The sequence below is a fragment of the Cynocephalus volans genome, chromosome 12, assembly GCF_027409185.1.
Source record: "Cynocephalus volans isolate mCynVol1 chromosome 12, mCynVol1.pri, whole genome shotgun sequence".
In the NCBI taxonomy this organism is placed as follows: domain Eukaryota; kingdom Metazoa; phylum Chordata; class Mammalia; order Dermoptera; family Cynocephalidae; genus Cynocephalus; species Cynocephalus volans.
This window is the reverse complement of record NC_084471.1, coordinates 20,191,110-20,213,668: the sequence shown is the minus strand read 5'-3', so window position 1 is coordinate 20,213,668 and position 22,559 is coordinate 20,191,110. Positions and strand designations below refer to the sequence as shown.

The following is a 22,559-nucleotide window of genomic DNA, read 5'->3' as shown; positions in this document are numbered from 1 at the left end:
AAAGAATTATAGGATGCCTAGTTCTCTTTTTGCACTGTCCTGCAAGATAGCGCTTTTATGGTGTGAGGACTGCTACTTCCAAGGTTGGAAATGTACAGAAAAAAATCATGTTTTAAAGATATACTCTTCCTCCAAAGTAATGAATAGCTCTGCTGTTTCCTTAAATAGCCTAAATATGTCTCCTTTGTGTTCTTTGAATAGTGATTGCTTTGGTCTGAAAAAAGGATTTGGATTTGGTTTGTTAAACCTAGGATTGGGGATTATACATGCATGAATGAGACTCCTGCCTTCTTGGCATACCTGTCCTGGCTGAAAGACACTTTGTTACGACTTGTCTTTGCCCAGCAACTTGTTTTCAACCAATTTTCCAGTGTTCAAAGTTCAAAAGTATCTTTCATTCACATGTACTCTGAAATTGAGCTCTGGAAAATAGGTGCAAAAGTAAGACACAAACCTGTTACTGTTTGCTCTTAAAGGACAATCAAAGAAAACCTACATTTAAAAGGCAAAATGTTTATGAGTATAAGAATTTTTATAACTTTAGTGTATTCTTGTGGAAGATGGAGGAATTACTTGTTAATGTGTAATTTGCATCCCTAAAACTAGTGTATGGCCATATTTTACTTAGTTTATCCTTTGGCACAATTGTTGGCATTAACTTTGGCAAAGGAATTGTCATAACACATTGTCTTGCACAGGTATCTATTTAATATGCAGTACAAAAGGAAATAGTCTCTGGAGTAAGGTCAGGGAAAGCTGTAACTGTACTACTAGGCAAGCTTTGTCTTTAAAAGCAATAGCCGGAGGCCAGAGAAATGAATCCATCCCAGTGCCATCTGTGGACAATGTTTGAAGGGATTCTGCCTTATGGTTTAACAAATCCTTAAAATCAGGTACAAAAGAGAAACATAGTCTTGAAAGAAATAGCTAAGGGGGCTGGCCGGTTAGTTCAGTTGGTTAGAGCGTGGTGCTGATAACACCAAGGTCTAGAATTTGATTCCTGTTCCAGCCAGCTACACACACACACACACACAAAAAGAAATACCTAAAGGGCTATAGCAGCCACCATGTAGGCTATATTACACAACTATTCAGTTTTGGGTGGTGGTATTTTCTATATTTGGTGTTTAGTACAAAGTTTTTACAAATGTTTGAAAAGCTTTCCTTATGAAGTTTAAGCTGAGACCTGAAGGATAAGTGGGACTTAGGCAGATGGAAGTATATGTGTCTAAGGCCATCGCATGAGGATTTGGGGGGTCGGGGGTGGGGGGAAATAACTTGGCACAAGGAGCTATGAGATCAGTGTGGCTGGACAACAGCAAGCAAGAGGGAGCTAAACTTGGCTATGTAATCAAAAGTAACATTTCCAGCTCTAAAAGATATGCTAAAACTGAATATTTTTCAGACCGTATAGGACAGTTCTTTGAAAAACAGAGTTAGTGTTGTTCCATTTTTTATGCATGAGCACACCATATATATGACAATATAAGTTTAAGGTCAAAATATACAAATTATTAGCTTACATAAATTAATATATGTTGCCTAATTCAGGGAGACCAAAAATATACATTTAAAATAGACTAGTTTTTGGTATGGACCTTACCTAATATCACTTATCTGAGTGACTCAAAGTATATTTTATCACATAAAACAGCAGGTATCATCTTATTTTGGATTGCTGAGACAACAACTTTCCCTAAGAGAAAATTTTTTTTTTTTTAAATCTTGCATTGCAAGATTTCATTCTTTGCAAATGGTAGAAACTATTTATTTTCATTTTTCATGCCTAATTGCTGCTGCTGTAGAAATCCTTTCAGTTGGGCCCTCATAACTATGTTCACTTAAAATGATTAAAGATAACTTGTATTGCTTTAACCCACTAAGGTAATCCAGAAAATAGGCAATAAGGCATGTTTTTAAAGAAAGGAAGACACTGCATAGATATTACACTGTAGGAGGAAAAGAAATACAAATAGTCTTAAACACCATCATATCAAAATATATGACATAGGAAGGAAGGTAGGATTTTCAAAATCCTTTCTGAACTAAAGCATACCTTCTCTGTTATGAGGTAGGGAGGGTAAACAGAAGCTACTAAAGTCCTTTCTTCTACCTACGGCTTAGTTAGTCACTGAAATCCATTTCTCTCTTAGATACTTGTAAAGGCAATATTTACACAGTTATAAAAAACATTTGTAGATTAACATAGGAGCTTACATACTTAAGAAGTTCCAGGGGAGAAAACATGGCATTAAATTAAATGTAACATAGGCCAAGTAAGATGTCAACACTGAGTCTCACACACATTGAATGTCAATTTTCTTTCCCATAAGAGTATGAAGGCCATATAACCCAAAATTGGTCTGATTTTTACCTAGTCTGAAGTTTTAGTTAGTACTACTAGCAAATTATTAAGTTTAGAAATTTGTTTTGGAATATACTGATTTAAATTTTTAAATTGTTGAAATCCTTTTTTAACCTTGATTCTTTACTCAAACATAATCTTTAAACTAATTTTAGAGAAAAAATCTGATACCACAGACCAAGGTTTTTATCAGGTATATAGAGACATACTGCCAGGATCAAATGGAAGATATTTCAAAAATCGACCCACATGTAAGTATCAAAAAGCCTTAGAATTTTGTATTTCTCGTAACCCAGCAATTCTACTTCTAAGATTTTATTTTAAGAAAACAGCCATGGATGTACACAGGATTCAGTGAAGTGTTGTTTATAACTGTGAAAAGATGTAAATCGTCAAAATATCCAATAGAGAATTAAATAAATTATGGTTCAGTCATACAGCAGAATAAACAACCAATAAAAATGATACAGAAGACTATGCATGACCTAGGAAAGATGTTCACAATATATTGTTAAGTGAAAAAAGCAGGTTACAAAACAGTATGTACAATATGAGCCCATTTTTATAAAAATATACATATCTGGCAAAGTAAAAGGACAAATGATATTTATCAAAATATTAACATTAGTTATTTCAACATAGTAGAATGATAGTTGTTTTTGCTTAACCCCCCTCTCCCTTTTTCCTATTTTAATTTTCAATAATGAAGGTTATTTGTTAAATGGGGTATGAGGGTGAGGGAATTATTGACTTCAGATTAGTCCAAATGTGTCCCCAAAGGCTCTTTCTGGCAACATAAATGCTTCTGTTCAGCCTGTTATCTGGGAACTTGCTTCTACCTTATAAATTTGAGTGTCCTTCAAAGATGATGTTCACTCAAACTTCCCTTTAGGCAAAACTATACAATAGCAATTTTTGATATTAAAAAAATTTTTTAAGCGCTCAAGTTAATTATCACCAAAAAGAATAGATGAGAAAATACAAATCCTCACTTTAAAAAAGGAACAACCCAAGTATATACCACTAAATTATACAGTTACATTATCTAAGTTTAGTTTATTGCAAAGATCAAGACAGCACACTAGAAGTTGGCAACGTCTATTTAAGACCATTCACAGCACCCACTCTATTCTCTATTTCATTCACTCACCCGTGAAAAAGGTCTGTACACACAATGATGTCCAACATTTCTTGGTTCTCATAGTATAACAGGAAACTTGGCATTTCAATTAAAAAGGTAAAATGGGGACATTTGCCATTATAGTATAAAATTTCTCTTCTGGAAGAGGATACTATAGTGTTTGAAGATATGCTTTGAAAAAATCATATACCAAATGAAGGGGGCACCATTTCAAGAGCACTAGGACTACATTAAACTTAAATGAATTCCAACACTCCTAATAATGTAAAAGCTCCAATAACTAAAACTACGTTAACAGGCACAATGAACAGTGTAAACACTGTTAATGGGCACCAAGTTTAATAGGGCAGATAATATGTGCTTCTGCATTCACAATTATTCATTTACATTTTTTTAAAAATGGTGCTGCTTAAGCTGTGAATATTTTACCAAAAAAATTAATTTTAATAAATATGGCAAATGCTAAAAATCTAGCTAGGTTATCATGCAAGATTATATAACCAAGACAAACTCAAATTTATAATAAAGGCAACTTGCATTCAAAATGAACTCTACCCTTATATTTTATTACAAGGGCAAACATCATGAATTAACCCAGCTGCTTACTTGAATTACAAAAGTAACATGATTCAATATGAAAATAAGAAACTGTCTACAAATCTCTGACAGTAATAAATTGCAATATACAATGCATACAGGAGTCATACAGAGCAACAAACTCTTGTACAAAACAAAAATATTTTAATACCTTTAAAATCCAAAATTTTCTTTAAAATCATTCATGAAAAAGATTCTCAAGTCAGAATTAACACCTCAATTAGTCAAGCATCAGGAAGCTACATTACAGCTATTTAATATACAAAGAGACATCTTTTCACCATTCATTTCCTTCTAATGTCTCTGTTCCATAATCATACAGACTCTCACTTCTGTACATTCCCCATTCCATCATTCTTCAGATCATGAAAACTGAATTTGCTGAACACCAGAAATCTAAGATTAGAAATTTAAATGGAATGGAATTAAAGAAAAAATAATTTTAAACTAACATATGCATATTGTAAATATTCAGTGACTAAAAACAATAGACAATGAGAAATAAGTCTACTTCCCACCCCAGATTCTACTCTGTCTACCCAACGGAACTACATTATTTCTTGTGTATCTTTCTAGAAATCTATGCAAAAATAAACACATGTATATATTTTTAACCATTAAGAGAACACTATATAGTTATATATATTTTGAGAAAACAGAATTTTTAATAACCTTTATTTGATCAGGTCCTTAATAATAATAATATATTGAAATTAACTACCTGTGATAAAAATTAATGGATATAATCAATTTTTAAAATAGTTTAAAAGACAAAGGAGGTACTGTACCTGTTGATACGATGTTGTGTAAACCATAACATTTTGTTGTTGACCATCTGCAGTTATTAAGCCAGCTGGTAACTGGTTAGCTACAAGACAAATAGAAAAAAAAAAGAGGGAAAAGAATTGCATCTTCTTTCTTGGCCTGAACTTCAAGGTTGTGCCATTAATGTCTCATTACAATTTGGCCACTTATCAATGCTGTAATCTTGGGCAAAATCATAAGCCCCCTAATTTTCCATTTAAAAAAAAGTTGCCTAAAAAAGTACATTTTTGGGCCGAGCCCGTGGCGCACTTGGGAGAGTGCGGCGCTGGGAGCGCGGCGACGCTCCCGCCGCCGCGGGTTTGGATCCTATATAGGAATGGCCGGTGCACTCACTGGCTGAGTGCCGGTCTCGAAAAAGACAAAAAAAAAAAAAAAAAAAAAAAAGTACATTTTTTCTATTGCATTTTTCAATTTTCTGAATCTTCATATCTCTGAAGTATACTTTAGTTAATTGCCCAAGAGTACAAATCTCAAGAAAGACTGGATGCAGTTTCTGGTTCATGGTTAGACCTACACCACACCTTGAGGCTTGGCTGGGAGCAACACTTACATAACTAAATCAGCATGTATTTTACATAAGAAATTTATATAAAATATATATACATATTTTATATGAGAAATATACTCAGCATGGACCTCTTATTTCACCAACATAACAATATGATAATCAATTTTTACAAAAGGAAACGTGAGTTCAAATTTATTTAAATCACAAGATTTTATATTACAAACTACAATTCTCAATATTCCTATCTCACATGAATCTTCACCACAAACTAGGAACTATGGAAATGAGTCAGAACTATCTGTGAAAGGTTATAATATATGCAGAATTAAAATTTTTTACACTTATCACTCACTTCAAATATAAAAGGATGAACTAATAAGAACTATTCAAAATAGTGCCATGTCAAAATACTCAGTGCTGATATTCCAAAAACACTACTACAGGCATTTAGCATGAATCACTGCTAACAATCTACATAATTTGTATCATAACACTGCTTACTAAATGCCTCCTCCGTAAGCTCTTCACTTAGTCCATCTGTAGCTGTGACTGCTCCACCAATTCCTTTCTCTCCTTTCATAGCCTGAGGAAAGAAAACCAAAAAACCAAAACAAAATGAAAAAGGAGTCACTGGTATTCAAATGAAATTGTTTTCCAAATAAGAATGCTTACTTATTGCCTAAAATTAGGAGCTTCTATTATTATTAACACTTAATTACATAGGAAGAGGCCCAACTTTTTATATAAGCAGTAATCACTACAAGACAGTGTTAGTAATGACCTAGAAAACTTAAAGTATATATGGATAAAAATAAATCATTCTAATTCCACCCCATATCAAAAGGATAAAAGAACTCTACTTACAGATGAAGTCTGCAAAATACCATAAATATTCAGCTTATAAATCTACAAATGATCCAAGTGATTATCACTTAAGTAAATATATAGCTCTCAGCCAACTGAGCAGTACGCAGTTGTAGCAGTAACTTTATATTTAAAAATTCCTAAATAAATATTGTAGTTTGAACCAAAGACCACTAAGGTTCCATCCACTCTAAGGTTCTATGATACTGAAGATTTGAAAAAGTATTATGAAGAATTTATACATTCTCTTCCCACTTTAATCATTCCATGCAGACATTACTAATTTAATGGCATTCTAACATTAAAGGTATTAAGGATGTACCTTGAAAGCAATGTGAATCTGACACCCAAGTTGGAGTGTGAAAATAAATATGCTGACCTCAACTCATTTTCACAAAATTCATATCCATGGAGAAGATAAACTTAATAGGAAGCGCAGAAGAATTCAATCAATAACAACAAAGAGCATGGGTATAACTTCCTCCATTTGTTATCTAAAAGGCCCCAAGCTTAGAGATATCTTTTTTAAATTAACAACAGCAAGCAGTAACATTACTGATCATTGAACATTATTTACTTAGTCCTCTCAATAATTTTGTGACACAGGTCCTAGTAGCCTCACTTTACAGATGAGGAAACCAAGGCCTAAAGAACCTAAAATAATCTGCCCAGCATCATTGAGTTCACAAGTAATAGAGCTAGGTTTCTGCTTCCAGGTGGTCTGAATCAGAACCTGTGCTCTTAATCATTACATAACTATACAGTAGTTACTTATAAACAAAGGGGAAAAAAAGGACTTACTACTTAAGTACTGTAATATAAGTGGCTAAATACTTCGCATAAGAAAGGTTATATAATTTGTTACAAAATGAATATTTTTAAACATATTTTTTTAAACAAATTTTTTAAGAAAACATTTTGAAAGTGAAAGTGAATAGTGTATCTTATTTTCTTAAAAGCATAATGGGAGACATTTTACTTACTTCTCTGAATTTCTGCAGGTATAATTTCAGAGGTTCCACATAACTGTCAAAGCCTAGGGTAGACATAGCAAAGAGAATATCCTCTCCATTGATTGTCTTCCGTTTCTCTTGATGGCATCTTTCACTTGCTTCAGATGTTATAAAGCTGATAAACTCACTTACACATTCTTGAACACATTCTTTGGCATCTTTTGCAATCTGGAGAGAAAAATCCTAGGTAGATTTGCAGGGAATATAAGAATCACCTTCCTAACAATCTGCAAAAATGAAAGGCTATTCAGAAAAACACATCTTTCAGTTTATGACTGTTAACCTTTAATCTCTGAAATATGAAGGTACTTGTAAAAGTTAGTGGAAAAACAGAATTAAAAGATAAAAATCTTCCCATGAACTTTCTGAAGACTGAGTAAGTATATGCTAATAACATCAATACAAAATTCCAACCCTCCAAACTCGAATACAAGTGAGAAAAGCCTTGACAACTATTCACAGAAAACAGGTATAATCTGGATATAAAAGAGCAACCACTGGATGTCCCTACCATCCCATATAAGATGAAAACTCTTACTAACCAAGTACCCCAGGAAAATCAATCCTGTCATATATATACTAAGTATACCGTGGGCTACAGACTTAGGTACCACTTCTCTACCCTAACATTTCCATGAATAAGGAAATAAAATACACCCAAAAATAAAAAAACAAAACAAAAACTTGAAAACTGAATTCACATTAAGTCTTAAACAAGAGTGAAATAATGAAAGATGGTAACTTCTTTACTTTTTTACTACCGAGGATACAAAATGTTCAGTACAGATTTTGAGTTTACTAAAAAGACTCACTATTGTAAGACTTGAGCATAAAAAAAAGAAAAAAGAAAAAAAGCCTGCCTAAAGAATCACACGTCTGCCACCTCATTATAAAAACAATTCTTCCCTAATCAAGGGTTAAGATCCCCTTACCAGTCATCTTAAAAAAAAAAAAAAAATTCTTCCCTTAAGGGTCTGAGGTCTGAAAGTGAGATTCTAATGGATTAATCATGCAAATCCAGAGCCACTTATAACAGGAACAACACTTAAAATCCTCGCTGAAACACACTTTCACCTCCATGGCTACTTTACATACTGGAGAAAGTAAACAAGAGTTGCATAAATGCAGTCAAGCAAGATAGTATAATGTGAGCCATGTACATAATTTTAGATATTCGAGGCACTGCGTTTAAAAAAAAAAGTGACATTCATTTTAATATTTTATTAAACCCATGTATCCAAATTATTATCATTTAAACAATCAATTTTAAAATGAGATAGTTTCATTCTTCATACCAAGTCTTCAAAATCTGGTGTTTTATATTTACAGCACATTTTAATTCAGACTAGCCACATTTCAAGTGCTCAGGAGCCACATTTGGCTAAAGGCTATGGTAGTCCTGGACATTGTAGACCTCGCTAGCCTATGTAAGCAATAATCAGCAGTTGCACTTTTTCCTCCTAAAAAGGTAAGGAGGACTTTTTAAATTGGAACCTCTAGGCTTAGTGGTGTATTTTAATAGTATTTTTATTTGTCAGGTTTATTACTTTCTTAAGTACTTTTATAAGCTACAATAAAATGATAGAAAAGGTTACTATGCAATACAAAACAACATAAAAAGTGTGAACTTTAATTTAAACCAAGTGATGAGTAGTGACAAGTTTTTAAAAGTTGTTCTAAAAAGGCAATATGACTTACAAATCATACTAGTTGAAATATATGGTAATATCTGTAATTACGTAAAAATAGTTGTTTCCAAATATCAGGATTAAAAAAAAAAAATTCTTACTATACCTACATCTGTCCAATATGACCTAATCTTGCTGCAACATTATAGAAGTTACAATTTCACATGCCCAAACCTGATAGTTATGACAATGTATCTTAAAATAGGTAAAATATTCTTGATTATTCTTTAAAATAGTCTTGATTCTATGTTATCTTTCAATAAGTGGTGAAGAGGAGAACATTTGGGGACATGGCAGAAATGAACATGGAACAATATATAGTAACCGAGTAGGTAGAAATGAAAGAAATATTGATTTGCTGAAACCAATAGCTAACTGTATTCATGAACTATGTATTCACATAGTTTTACGTTTTCCCCCCAAAAACCTAGTTCGACTTCTCCTCTATGTTACCTTTCCCGTTTGAGGTATGGCATTTTTCATTATCCTAGCCACATTGGCAATTGGAAGATATATATCTTGTTCTCTGAAACTTTCTTTTGAACCATTTGTGTCTTCATGATCATTCATGCTGTCTTCAGTATCTAAAGAAATAGAAACAATTTATGTGTAAAGCTTCTCATAATTTTACTTCAATATAGAAAGACTACCTGAAACAATCCAGAATAAGAACCATTTTGGTTCATTTCCTAAACCTTTTTAGGGATTAGGATAGCAGTTATTTTCACAATTTTCACAGGGCCAGAAATGAACTTAACTCAACTTAAAATCCATTGCCTAGAACTATTTTATGCTCAGCTATGCCTACTGAAATCCTACCTACCCACTCATGAAAAAGTTCAAATGATATCTCCATAGCAGCTTCAAAAGTGATCTTTCTTTTCATAAAATACCACAAGTGCTTCTCTGTACCTTTTGTCCGACATATTTTATAATTCTTTTTATTTATCATTTCCCCTATTAGAGTTTTGCTACTTGAAGCCAGGGATCAGATCTGTGTTTCCTAGAACTTCACAGAGCTCCTTCCAGAGAACAGGTGCTCGTAATATTTACTGCATGACTTAGCTATAAAACTTACAGACTGCAACCTGTGGCTCCTTGAATATTGCTAGATTAGGAGGTTATCCAAAACCAAGTTTATATAAAACTTGCTATATAAAGTTATATATATAAACTTGCTATATAAAGTTTATAAAATTCTATACAGAATGGAAAAACTAGACTTGAAATTACTGACCTGACTGGATTACTAATGTAGTAACTAATTTTTGAACAAAGCTATAGCAGTGATCCAACTATTCTTACAAAAAATGAATTTGAAAAAATTATATAGATTTAGACATAACTGAAGCTTTCACATTACTAATAACATCCTATTATGAGTAAATGCAGTATCTTGTAAGTAAACTTCCCAGTCCTTATATGTACTCAATAAGTGAGGCACTTAAGCTGATTCAATTTACATTTTGATGGGTTTAAAATGATGTTATCAAAATTAATTTATTTGAATATCTGTTTTAGGATGAAATAACTAATATCTCCCCACCCCGCCCCCAATTGCCTTCTAAAAATAAAGTCAGCCCTCCATGTCCATCCATATCTGTGGATTCAGAACTGCAGACTGAAAATATTTGGAGCAAAAATTGTGTCTCTACTGAACATGTACAGATTTTTTTCCTTGTCATTATTCCCTAAGCAGTATAGTATATAAACTATTTTACACAGCATTTACATTGTATTAAGTATTATGGTAATCTATAATACTAAAGATATCTATCTAAAGGTAATTTTAAATATATTAAATTTTAAATATAATTTTAAATTACATGCAAATACTATGGCATGTTATTATCAAGGATTTAGGCATTCTCAAATTTTGGTATCTGCAGGAGGTCCTGGAACCAATCCCCCAGAGATACCAAGGGAGGACTGTATATCTTAATTAAAAAAAATAAAAAGTTATAGATCAAAATGCCATAAAAGTAAATTATTTCTGATAAGCCAACATAATACTACCATTCTAATACCTGACACAGTTTACAGCTAATACTGAATGAAAAACAAAAATGTTTGCATCTAAGAACAAGAAATATTATAGCTAACAATTTAACTCACCCTTGAAGAACTATTTTATCATATCAATTGAATGAGAATTTCTCATATTTAATATTTAAATAGGAAATCAGTAATAAATTTTAAAAGAAACTGTACAAGTTTTTAAAAAGGCATATTTTTATAGTAGAATTCTCTAGGACTCAGCAATCTTTTGAAGACTATTTCTAATAAAAATAGCATGGTACACCTTATTAGACTTTCACTGAACTATGACACAAGATTGCTAATTTTCCTGTAAAGACAAATATAACCTAGAACACCATATTAATAAAATTTCCACTTTCTAACTTATTCTACCTGTGATTTTGATTCTAACTGCGGCTTTCTTACCATCATGAGGCTGTATAACATAATGACTTCCTCCAATGTAGTCTGTGGAAATTCCTAGTTGAGAAGCATCTGTTGTAGAACTGTCACCATCCATCTATGAAGAAAAAGAGTTTTTTAACATTCTTCAATAAAAGATATACTAAAAACATAATAGATTCAATGCTCATAAACTGTCATAGAATGGGTCAATTATGTTTTCATAGCCTTAAGCTACTAAAAGAAAACATTTATATTTCTTGAATAATTGATTTCAATAATTTGCCTACTACTCAAGATTACCCCATCCATCTTCCTTAAGTGCTAAGCACAGGCCAATAGGGAAACAAAATAAGGAAATAAATCTAAAGCATACCACTCTTTCTTTTCGACTGCATAACCCTCAAATATAGTATAGGCAAAACTGACCTACAACTTAATTTATCCCTGTAAAAGCCAAAATCAGCTTAATAGTCAACTGGATGTCACCTGTACCTATCACCTTCAGCTCTCCTGCTAAAGCCTGATATTACTATGCAAACCCTTTTGATCCTACTGCAAACTTTCTCCACGGTCTCACAGAAGTTCTAAAACAATGTCTCAATTCAAACTTTTGCTTAGTATAAAAAGCATGGGGATTCCCTGCACAATTCTGTACCCATACACCCAAGAGTGCACCCACGTTTTGAATGTGCTCATCACCTCTGATTGTAGTCAAGGTTAAGTTTCCCTTTCCCCCAATCCTCAAACTGGTTGATTGTTTAAAGAAAAAAGAAAAGGAGAAATCAGGGAGATTGGAGATTTGCATATAGAGATAAGAAAATTATAACCAAAAATGAGAATTAAAATTACTGTTTTAAAAGAAGACTGCCTAATTAATTCTGCTTAGAAGTAAAAGAATTCCAAGAGGGAAAATCTGGAAAAAAGTGAGCCACAAGCCCTGCAATGGCTCCATTCAATTACACCAATGTGGCAGACCCTGGAAGGCTTTCTGCTTTGCAAATACTACTATGCAAAACAATAAGAGACTGGCTATTTGTGAGTGGAAAAATTAAAAATGCATTATCCGAATAAAAAGTGTAACAAAAATTAAGTGCAATTCATATTTGCTTTCAGGCCGAACAAAGAAGAGACACTTGATCCTAAATGTTTATTAAGGCCCAGGACCTAGCACAAACTTAATGTTATTAATTGCAATATTTTAGTCCTTACATAACACATTTTTTCTCAATCTCTGTTGGATTTTTATCTAATACTAAAACACTGGGCTAGTCGCCAAGTCCATAACATGGCATTTCTTTCATGCATCTGTTGACTGTGATGTCTAATTAAACTGCAATTATAGATACATTTCTGTAACTTATATAGTTGTTTTAAGAGAGTAGAAAATAAAATTCATATACCTTTAATAATCTGTGAAAGCACTGGGTACCTATTTATTGGTACTCTTTATTGTTTACCTCTTAGAGGCCACTAAAGTCAGTGAGTTGATTCTGACTCCCCTACTACTCCCCTGAAAACAAGCATCCCTACCAGTGAAATACATTTCTATATAAAACGGAAATAACAATGCCACCCTCCCCATCTTAAACTAATACAAATGAATGTGAAACATTACCCAGATATAAAATGTTATTTTGACCCTAAAATGCTAACAAGATACTAGAATAGCCTTTAATGGACACAATGATGAATGTATTAGCCATGAAAGAATGGTCAATTAGGGTAGCTATGAGTTGACTAGTTTTTACAATGTCCTAAGAAGATCAAGGTGCAGTAGACAGGACCAAAGAGGTTGTTTCAGAACTTACAACTAGAAACAAATCTTTTGGGGGGGGGGGGGGGCGAGCGGGCAGTGAAGGAACAGATAACAGAAATGCTTTGCTGAAAGGATATCTACAGGATATCATAAGTCTTTTAATATTAGCTGATGAGAAGGACACTGTTCAAATAACCAGGTGAATCTGGGAGATGAATTAATTTATGATTATTACATAAAAGTATCAAAAGCACAAATCATATTATCTTGACATGCACTGGAATTAGCACCAAAATTATCATTTGGATTAATAGCATTAGCCTCTCTAAACCTCTGTCTTCTAAACCTGAAGAGTTTAGAATTAAATAGACTAGAAAGATGCTAAGGACAGCATTTGGCATGTGGCATAGTCTGTACACATTAGATCTCATCCTCCTTCCTTAGAAGAGAAACCACACATCATCTGCTTAACTGTGTCTTTGGTTCTGCAAGTTTTAGCTTTTCTCTTATTTCACACCTTCTGTCTTCCTCTTCTCAAACTACCATTAAAATCCTGCCCCAGCCTTTAATCTCAACATTCTCTATCCTCCTGGAATCTTTCTGATTTATCCCATTCTGCAATCCAAAAACTAATGTTCCCTTCTTTGAAGCCAAATGGCACTCAGAACCTTTCATTTAACAAATCGGCCTAATCTTTGATGCTTACAATATTCTAGCCACACTCCTACATATAAGAAATGATGGAAAAAACTTGCTGGATATACTGCAAAGGTTTTTTTCCGAGGTCTAAAACTTCCTATAACAATTTACAAAACAGACTGTTGATCATAAGTAAGCCAGCCAACAAATATTTACTGAGTGAGCACTTAGTATTTATCAGGTCCATGCTATGTACTGGTCACATAGCAGTCAACAACACAGACAAGGTCTCTGTCCTCATCTTGCAGACAAGACAAATGTTATGTAACCTGGGGGGGCAAGGTGAGGGGGTAGATAGCTTAGCCTATTAGTACTTCCAGGACACAGGTTCTGGAATTAAATCACCTAGTTTTTATTCCCTCATACTTAACGGCCTTGAGACCTTGAGCAGGTTGGATGAGAATAGGTCTTAACATCACAGGGATATTGCACAGCTTAGAAGATAATCCATGTAAACACAGCATCGTACAATGGGAATACTCAATAAATGTTATATATAGCTATTAAATAATTACAAATAATTAACTAATTGCTAGTGCCAAGTACTAAGAAAAACAAAGATGTTTTGTTATGTGCTATGTGAGCTTATTCCAAAAGAGACCTCACTAGTCTGAGGGGTCAAGGAAGGCTGTCTTAGGCGATGACATTTAAACTGAGATTGAAAGATAAATAGAAATTAGTTAGGCAAAGACAGGTAGGAAAAGAACATTGAGGGCAGAGGAAACTGAGAAATAACAGTACTGGTGGACTGGAAAAAGCTAAGTAGGGCTAAATCAAGCAGTGCCTTGTGCACAGGAACAAATCAAAGAACAGCTTTAAGCAGAAGGGTGCAGATCAGATTTCTTTTTTAAAACATTACTCTGGCTACAGCCCAGAAAATGGCCTGGAGGGGAACAAGAACAGGGACAGAAGTCTAGTGAGGAATAGAACACTGCAGTTAGGGCACGAACTCAAGCAAGAGGATGATCACTCCCAGCATCTGCTCCAGGGTGACAGCACTGGAGATTAAGAGAAGCAGGGTGACTAGAGGGCTTTTTAGCAGGTAAAAGCAACAGGACTTGGTGACTGACTAAATAGAGCTAAGGAAGGGACTGAGGATAATGCTGGGATTCTTGTGGCCAGGGAGGCAGACAGCTGTCACTGCAGAGAATGGGAGAGGAAAGGAATGAGTGTTGGGCAATGCACAGAGCCTAGCCAAAGCTGGTGACCATGAATTGACAGTGGTTCCCATATGTCCAGTTGTGACACTTACAGGCCTGGTATAAGACAAGAGGAGCTAAAGTGCTGGATTTCATCCAGGCAACAAAGAGCATGGGGGATGATGATAAGAGAATGGTAAAATGATAAATCATTAGATCCATGGGAATTAGTAAATATAGACAAAGAGTAGTTAAATCCCATTAAGTTCATTTTAATGACTATTCTAATTATTTAGTTTAACTGATAGCATCATTCTCCAAAATATTATGCGAAATAAATGGTCAGCTGGCTAAGCTAATGAATTTTTATTCTTTTTTCTTTGATGTAGCAATATTTAAACTATGCTAATAATTTGTTGCATAAATACAGTAAATAGTGCCCTCCTACATTTATTACAATATGTTTACATTTATTGAACACTTTCTAAATATCCCAAGCAATGCTCACGACCCTGTGAAGCAGATGAGAAAATTGAGGTATATGAGGCTCATGATTTGCCCAAGGTGAAAGAGTAAATGGACTAAAATTCCGAGTCTCAGATGCAGAGTATTTACAGTATTTGTTCCTAACAGTTTTTCCTATATTTGCCCCCTCTAAATTCTAAGTCTATTGATTATATATTGAAAACACTTAAAGTAGCTTCTGAAACAAGGATAGTATTTGTGAAATCATTAAGAAACACATTCTGGACTGTGGTTAAAAGCAATAACTCTTTGGAAAGATTGCCTGGGTTTGAAGCTTGGCTCCCCATTTACAAGCTGTGTCTTTGAACAAGTTACCATCCTCTTTGTGTTTCAGCTTTCCCGTTTTTTTTAAAATGGGGTTGCTGTGAGAAGTTATTGTATAAAAAGCACTTAGCAAAGTGCAAGATAAGTAGTGAGAACTCAGCAAATGTAACCTGGCATTACTGTTGTCCCTTCAAATACAGTTGTCATCGTTCTTTCCAGGCACAAAGCTTTCTCTCTCACATAACTCATCCGTTTACCTGTTGGATCACATTCCTTTTATTTCTTTGAGGACATGAAACAATACAAGGACTCCTCATCTCTAATGTATCTTCAGTCCTCCTTACCAGCTCCTTCACTCTTCCTTAAACATCCTTAGTCTCCCCTCATTAAAAACACAGAAGTACCCACGGATACATAAAATCTCAATTCTGCCCCATACTGTTGTCTAGTATCATTCTTGCACAGACACAGTCATTACACACCTCTCGTTCCTATTTAAACTCCCTGACATGTGCTTTTTAACTCCAACACAATACTGAAACCGCTCTTAAAGTTGCCAACAATCTTGCCTTCATCCTATTTGGCCTTTCTTTGTAGTGCTGGCAGCTACTGGCACCATATTTACGCTTGGAATTCTCTTCTCCCTTGATTCCAAAGCAATATTCTTTCCTGGTTTATTTTTTCCTCCCCCCTCCCTAATTGCTAGTTTCATCCAAGGTTATTGTTTTCTCTTTCTTCCCTTACTCTCTTAATGAACTCAATAAATATCCCTTCTTGCTCATAAACTCCAAATCTACAACTGATATCCTGCCTGCCACTCAAGCACCCCATGCCTGTAGAACATGTCTGGTATCTCCTCACTGCAAACTTAAGATGTTGGGAAATGAAACGCACCTTCTCCCATCCCCTGCCAGGGAGCAACGGGAGATTTCCTTTTCAACTGCTGTGATTCTATTAAGAACACCATCCTTTTCACTCTTCCCGACTAAATATACAAAGGTATTTCAAAAAGTTCATGGGAAAATGGAATGAAAAGATAATACAAATCTTTCCATGAACTTTTTGAAGACCCCCTCAAACCAGCATCATCTTAGAATCTTCCATCTCCTTTAAGCTCTACCTACTCCATTACCACTTTTAAACTGTCTCCTGGATATGCCCTTCCTCTTCTACTTCCACTGGATTACTACCCCACCCACCTTAATGTATTGTTTTAAGACTAATCTTACTACAACACTGCTTCTATAGTTCTTGAACCTATTCCTAAAGGTTCCTAAAGGTCTCCTGCACCAAATCCAAAACTTATTTTCATGGCTTTACATGAGCAGATCCCCGCTCCTAACTAAATTTGTTTCCTACTCTTCTCTATCTTTAGGGCTGATAAAAATCTTAGTGCTAGCATGTGCCTTACTTATGGTTCACTGAATGCAGTTCTTTCATTTTAGGAGTGAGGCAACCATGGCTCAAAGTTGTGACATGCTGGAGGTCACAGATATAGTAACAGATCCAGAACTAAATATCCAGACAGGCCAAGTGGTATCTTTCCATTACATTATCCTGTGAAATCTCCACTTAGACTATGCACCTCTATTCCTCATCCCCTAAACATGTTACTCATTCCTGTGTCCAGGCTTTTGGTGATACTCTCCACCTATCTAGATCCCACCCATCCTTCAAGGTTCAGTTAGAGGCATATAACATAGGCTCCCTCCACGACATTCCCAATTACCCAGGACCACCACACCTCTCTTCCTTCCACCTGTACTGCATTTACAGTCAGCAGTTTCCATTCAGCACATAATTGTTCTCTAAGTGTTCGATTCAACTAAAGCCCTACCAGCTAAACAGACAGCCCCATAACAACTGGAGCAGGCTGTTTACCCTATAGCCTCAAAAGCACTTACAGGCCCCAGGGAAATGCTTAATACATGCAAGTAACTGAAAATAAGGAAGCAATGGGAATGAGCAGAGATACTGTCTGTCTAGAGTTGAAAGGCATTCATTCTATCAGGAATCTCCAATATAAATCAGTTATGATTTTGTTTCCAGCCAATTACTGTTCAAACCTAATAACCAAAATGGTAACATACTTACTGTCATGAAATACTGTCAGAACTGTGTTGTAAGTGGTGCTCAAGAACAACTGGCTAAAAAGGTGTCAAATCTTTGCCCAATTGCAACCTAAAAGATAAACATCTCTCAGTAGTAAAAAGAATTTTTTCAAAAAAAGCCTACAGGCTTTCTTTCTAGGTAAAATTAAAGACCACCTATAATTTTGTCTATTCTTAGTCAATGGAGTGCACAGTGTAAAAAGCAGGCACTCAATAAATGTTTGTTGAACTGAAAGATTTTGGAGAACTTACAAAAAAGTTAATTCCACGGGAGGAGGGAAGTTGCTTTTCCACCATAACCCTGAATTTAGTCATGTTCATGATAAATATTCATCACAATACACCGAAAGGGGACCAGATTATATAATATGCAAGAGACCGAAAATCACACATCTAAACTATTTAAAATATTAACACCCAAGACACAAACACCCTACTTACCAACTTTTTTTTGTTGATGGTTTTCTTAATGTTTCAGAGCAAGAGTGAGGTGTTCTAAAGCTCAAAAGGGGAAAAATGTACCTCAGAATATAATGCTTTTAAATTAAGTATCTCAGATTATACTGGAAAGAAGATACATGCTACACAGAGAACATTAAAAAAACAACACTATCAAGACACTTATTTATAATTTTGAAGCACCACCATTTTGGACCAAAATTGCATCTGAATAGCACTAAAAGTCTCACTGTAAGGCATAAATAGCTGAATAAATGAGTATCAATTGCAATGTTACAACCTTCGTTTCTCATTTGCTCTTTTTCTTTTTTCAAATGAAACAATTAAATGGCGATGGGGTTGGGGGGAGGCCAAAACATGTCCTTTCAGTGTTAATTTAAAGGGAGAAGAAATACTGATATGCATTCAAGCATGTAATCTAGTAAACAGCAGAAAAAATTGTAACCACTGAATTGAATTTTTAGAATGTCATTAAATGTCCAGGCAGCACTGTCTGACATCTGCTATAAAAGTAATTTCTAATTTCTTTTCAAATAGTGTACTCTTTCCAACCCCAGAAATTTCCTTCCCTGTAGCTAGAAATGTTATTTGAGGTTGTCTTTGAAAAAAAAAGAATCCTAAGAACACTTAAAATATAGGAGCTATATATATTGGTAGGTATGTATTTTGCTTGGAATGGGGGATGGGGACGGGAGTCACACCACCATACCACAATCACTCAGACACAGTTCAGTCAGTGTATATTTAGATTCAATACACTAGAGAAAAACAGTATCACCTCATATGGTATATATTTTCTTAAGGGCAGGTTATGAGATATGTAAAGGTTAAGGGAATGCATACATCTATTTAATGTTTGAAGAAATGCAAATTTGTCTCCAAGAAAAGCAGTCGTCCCTTCATCCACCCTTCCATTCTTTGGCAGCAACAACCGGAGTTTTGCATCAATATACAGTAATCCTTAAATTAAGCTACAAGAGCAGTGCAGGGGGAAAATAATTGCCTTTTAAGGAATTCTCGTTAAACTTTCAATACTTTACAAATAAGACCCCATTTTTAACGCCACTGATATGCTTAGTATATCTCATCACTTTATGTTGCTGATTAGTTTCTGTACTAACAGAGCTGAAACCACCCATGATTGTGTCACCATGCAACTATGGAGTCCATGCAGGTTAGTGGAATGCCACGTTTTTTAAAAGGTCGCAGGCTACCTCACCATGTTTAAATTATCCTGTTAGAGTACTTTGGGCGAGATTACGATTTGTGGGTGCTCCGTAATTCTTTGTTCTCGGAGACGACTGTTTCTGAAGGCCCTGCATGTCCTCCCGCCTCCTACCCGCGATGATTAAAACCTCAGTCCAATCCGAAAGGCTTCCTTCCCACCTTCGGGGCAAGTCCAGGGACCGCAAACCGCCAGATGGCTGCATTCTTTACGTGCAGACCAGACTGCGGGGACACCAAGGCCATTCCTTCCTCCCCACGTAGGTGCCCGGGGTGGCCCCGGCCCCACGGCCCGGTCCGGCCGACCTGTCAGTCCCGCATGTGCCCGGCGGGAGCCCCTGGCACGCATCCCCCGGGCTCGCCCGGCCAGCCCCGGTCCCCGCGCCCAACGCCTGCCTCCCGCCCGCCGCGCAGCGCCCGGGGGCGCGGGCACACAAAGCGGCCGGGCCCCGCCATGCCCCCGCGGGCCGGCCAGAGTGCGGGCGGGGGGCGCTTCCTGGGGACCCGCGCGGCCGCCGAGGCCGAGGGGACGGGGTCGGGGACAAGAGCCCCGGGCCGCGTCGCCCGCCCCCTCCCCCCCCCCCCGGCCAGCTCCCCGCACAAAATGGAGCCGGCCCGGGGCGCCGCCGAGAGGGGGGACCCCACGGTGTCCCCGCAGCCCCTCCACGGCCTCGGGCCCGGAGCGCAAAGGCGGCGAGCGGGAGGCGGCCTGGCCCGCATCCCACCGCTGCTCTGCTCGGCGCACAAAGAGCCGCGCCGCGGCCCCGCGCCCGCTCCCCGGCCCGGCCCGCAGCGAGAGCGGCCTCGCAGGCGCCGGCCCCGGCCCCGGCCCGGGCGAAAGGGCGGGCGGACGGGAGGGAGGCGAGTGCCCCCGGCCGCGGCGGCGTTGGCGGCGGGGACGGCGCCGGGAGGAGACGGACATTTCATTCGAGCTAAAGTGGAGTCGGTTTAGGAGCGATCATTGGCCGAAGCAAGACACAAACCTCCAATGCAGCCCTGGTTGGCTCCCGTCTCCAATCGGCTGTTTGGTTGGACAGAAAATGGCTGCGAAGGAACCAGTCCCAGCGCGGAGCTCCGCTTCCAGGACTCGGCCTCCCCTCCCTCCGCCGCGGGCCGCTTCCCTCGGCGCGACACCCCCCTCCGCGCCGCCCGCGCGCCCGCGGCCCCGCCCCCGGCCCCGCCCCGCCCTGCGAGCGGCCGCGGCTGCGCCAGGCTGCGGCGCGGAGACTCCTGCGGCGGCGGCTCCTGAAACGGCCCTGCCGGAGTCTAGACGGGCTTTCTCCCCGCCGTGTTTCCCCGGGCCTGTGGGAAGCGCGATTTTCAGGCCTCCCCCTCGTCCCCTCCCCACGTGGAAGGAGGTGTCTCACGCGCTTGAGCTCAGCCTGCCCGCGCCTCGATTTTAAAAGAGAAACCAAGGGCAGAAGTCGCCGCCTGGGCGACACCCGAGCTACCGGTGGGTTTGGGCAGCGTTGACCTCCTGGAACGCCTGCAGCACCTGGTGTTTTCCTTGTGTCCCTGTGGACGTTGCCAAGTGCACAGCGCTCCCTGTCGCTTGGTCCTGAGCTCGGTGTTCTTTTCTCCGATTTCATCTAAAGACACAGTTGCCCTCATCTTCAGGTATAACAGGCTCGTCAGTCTAACCAGGCTTCACCCTGAACTCCAGAACTTAGGATATCGCATCGACTAACCCACTCTCGCCCCCCGGAGTCGTTGCAAGCTAAGTGACTTTTCCCAGTGAGATGGCGTTGGCTGCAAGAATCCATGGCCCGTTCTTGCCTCGGAGCAGCCACGCTCCTTCGCTGTCTTTCCCTGACTGCACTCGGTTGAATCCCCTCGGCTGCTACCACCACAGGTGGGCGGTGGCCCAAACACCACTCATGGCAAAGGACAGCAGGATTTCTTCACCGGGAGCCGGGAATCGCCTTCCCTTTACACCCAGTAAACAAGTGGCCTGGGCCACATCAAACTTTCCAGCCTTAATTATTAAAAAACATGTAGAGAGGTTTTATTTATAGAGCTGCTACGGTTTCTCAGCATATTCAAACATTTCCGAGGCAAGAAAGGAAGTAATGAAAATGGGGCTGGCCAGTTGCTCGGCTGGTTGGAGCTCGGTGTTGCAATACCAAGGTTAAGAGTTCAGATCCCCTGACCGGCCAGCCGCCAAAAAAGAAAAAAAGAAAAAAAAAAGCAGCAAAGACAATCATTCCAAGAAGAGTAAGCAGCAATGCCTCTGAATTCCAGCTCCTCCTCTTGCTGGCTTGTGACCTTGGCCAAATTTCTTTACTATCTTTGTAGTGGGGATAATACTAGCTACTTCTCAGGGTTGTTTGGAATTAACGTAAATACACATAGAAAGCCCTTTAAAAAAAAAGTTGACTCATTTTCCTAAAATTTTATATAAGAGTTTCAGCCCCATCAAACTTTTAAAAATTATATGCTAAATAGGAGTAAAATTCGCCTGAGTTTAACTCCCCGCTTTATGTTTACTCATGCAGTGGAGTTTTAGGAGTGAAATGATGTGCTCAAAGGCAGGAAATATAAAATCGGAAGTAATAGAATTGGGGCTAGTGTGCCTAATCCACACTAGATGATGAACCAAAAGGTGGAAACATGACTGCCTTCTCTGACTTAATATTATATCAGTTCAGTCCTGTGGATCTATCTACACGCTTAATTCAAAGTAAGCAAAAAGTTATTCAGCTCCTAACGTTTATCTGGCACCATGCTAAGAGCCCCAGGTGAATAAAGGTCAATCTCTGGAAGGAGAGATGGGGCCCCATTCCACACTGCCTCTGAGGTTGAAACTCAGCTCCTCCTCCCTTGACAACCTGTTGTGTTCTCTGTGCCTTTTCTACTTGTATTCAGGAAGCCTCAATAAATGTTAACCACTTTTTATGATCATATGGTGAAAGAGAGGGGCTGGGATCACAATTTAGTTTTGGAAAAGACACTACAGC

At 37.7% G+C, this 22,559-nt stretch overlaps 1 protein-coding gene across 8 annotated transcripts; it reads right to left on the bottom strand.

Moving 5' to 3' along the window:
* Nucleotides 1-2,846: 2,846 nt before the first annotated feature.
* Nucleotides 2,847-20,718, bottom strand: NFYB (nuclear transcription factor Y subunit beta). 8 transcript variants are annotated; one of them, XM_063074869.1, is made up of 9 exons: nt 20,586-20,718; nt 18,361-18,414; nt 17,903-17,989; nt 11,447-11,540; nt 9,455-9,585; nt 7,284-7,481; nt 5,938-6,019; nt 4,892-4,971; nt 2,847-4,499 (listed from the first exon to the last, which is right to left on the bottom strand). In XM_063074869.1, the coding sequence occupies exons 3-9, from the start codon at nt 17,906-17,908 to the stop codon at nt 4,467-4,469; spliced, it is 624 nt and encodes a 207-aa protein (XP_062930939.1). In that variant the 5' UTR covers nt 17,909-17,989; nt 18,361-18,414; nt 20,586-20,718; the 3' UTR covers nt 2,847-4,466. The 8 variants fall into 8 exon arrangements, with proteins under 8 accessions (XP_062930939.1, XP_062930938.1, XP_062930936.1 ...); XM_063074868.1 differs by lacking the exon at nt 20,586-20,718 and adding an exon at nt 19,598-19,961 and having other exon boundaries at nt 18,361-18,420; XM_063074866.1 differs by lacking the exon at nt 20,586-20,718 and adding an exon at nt 19,598-19,961.
* Nucleotides 20,719-22,559: the final 1,841 nt, after the last annotated feature.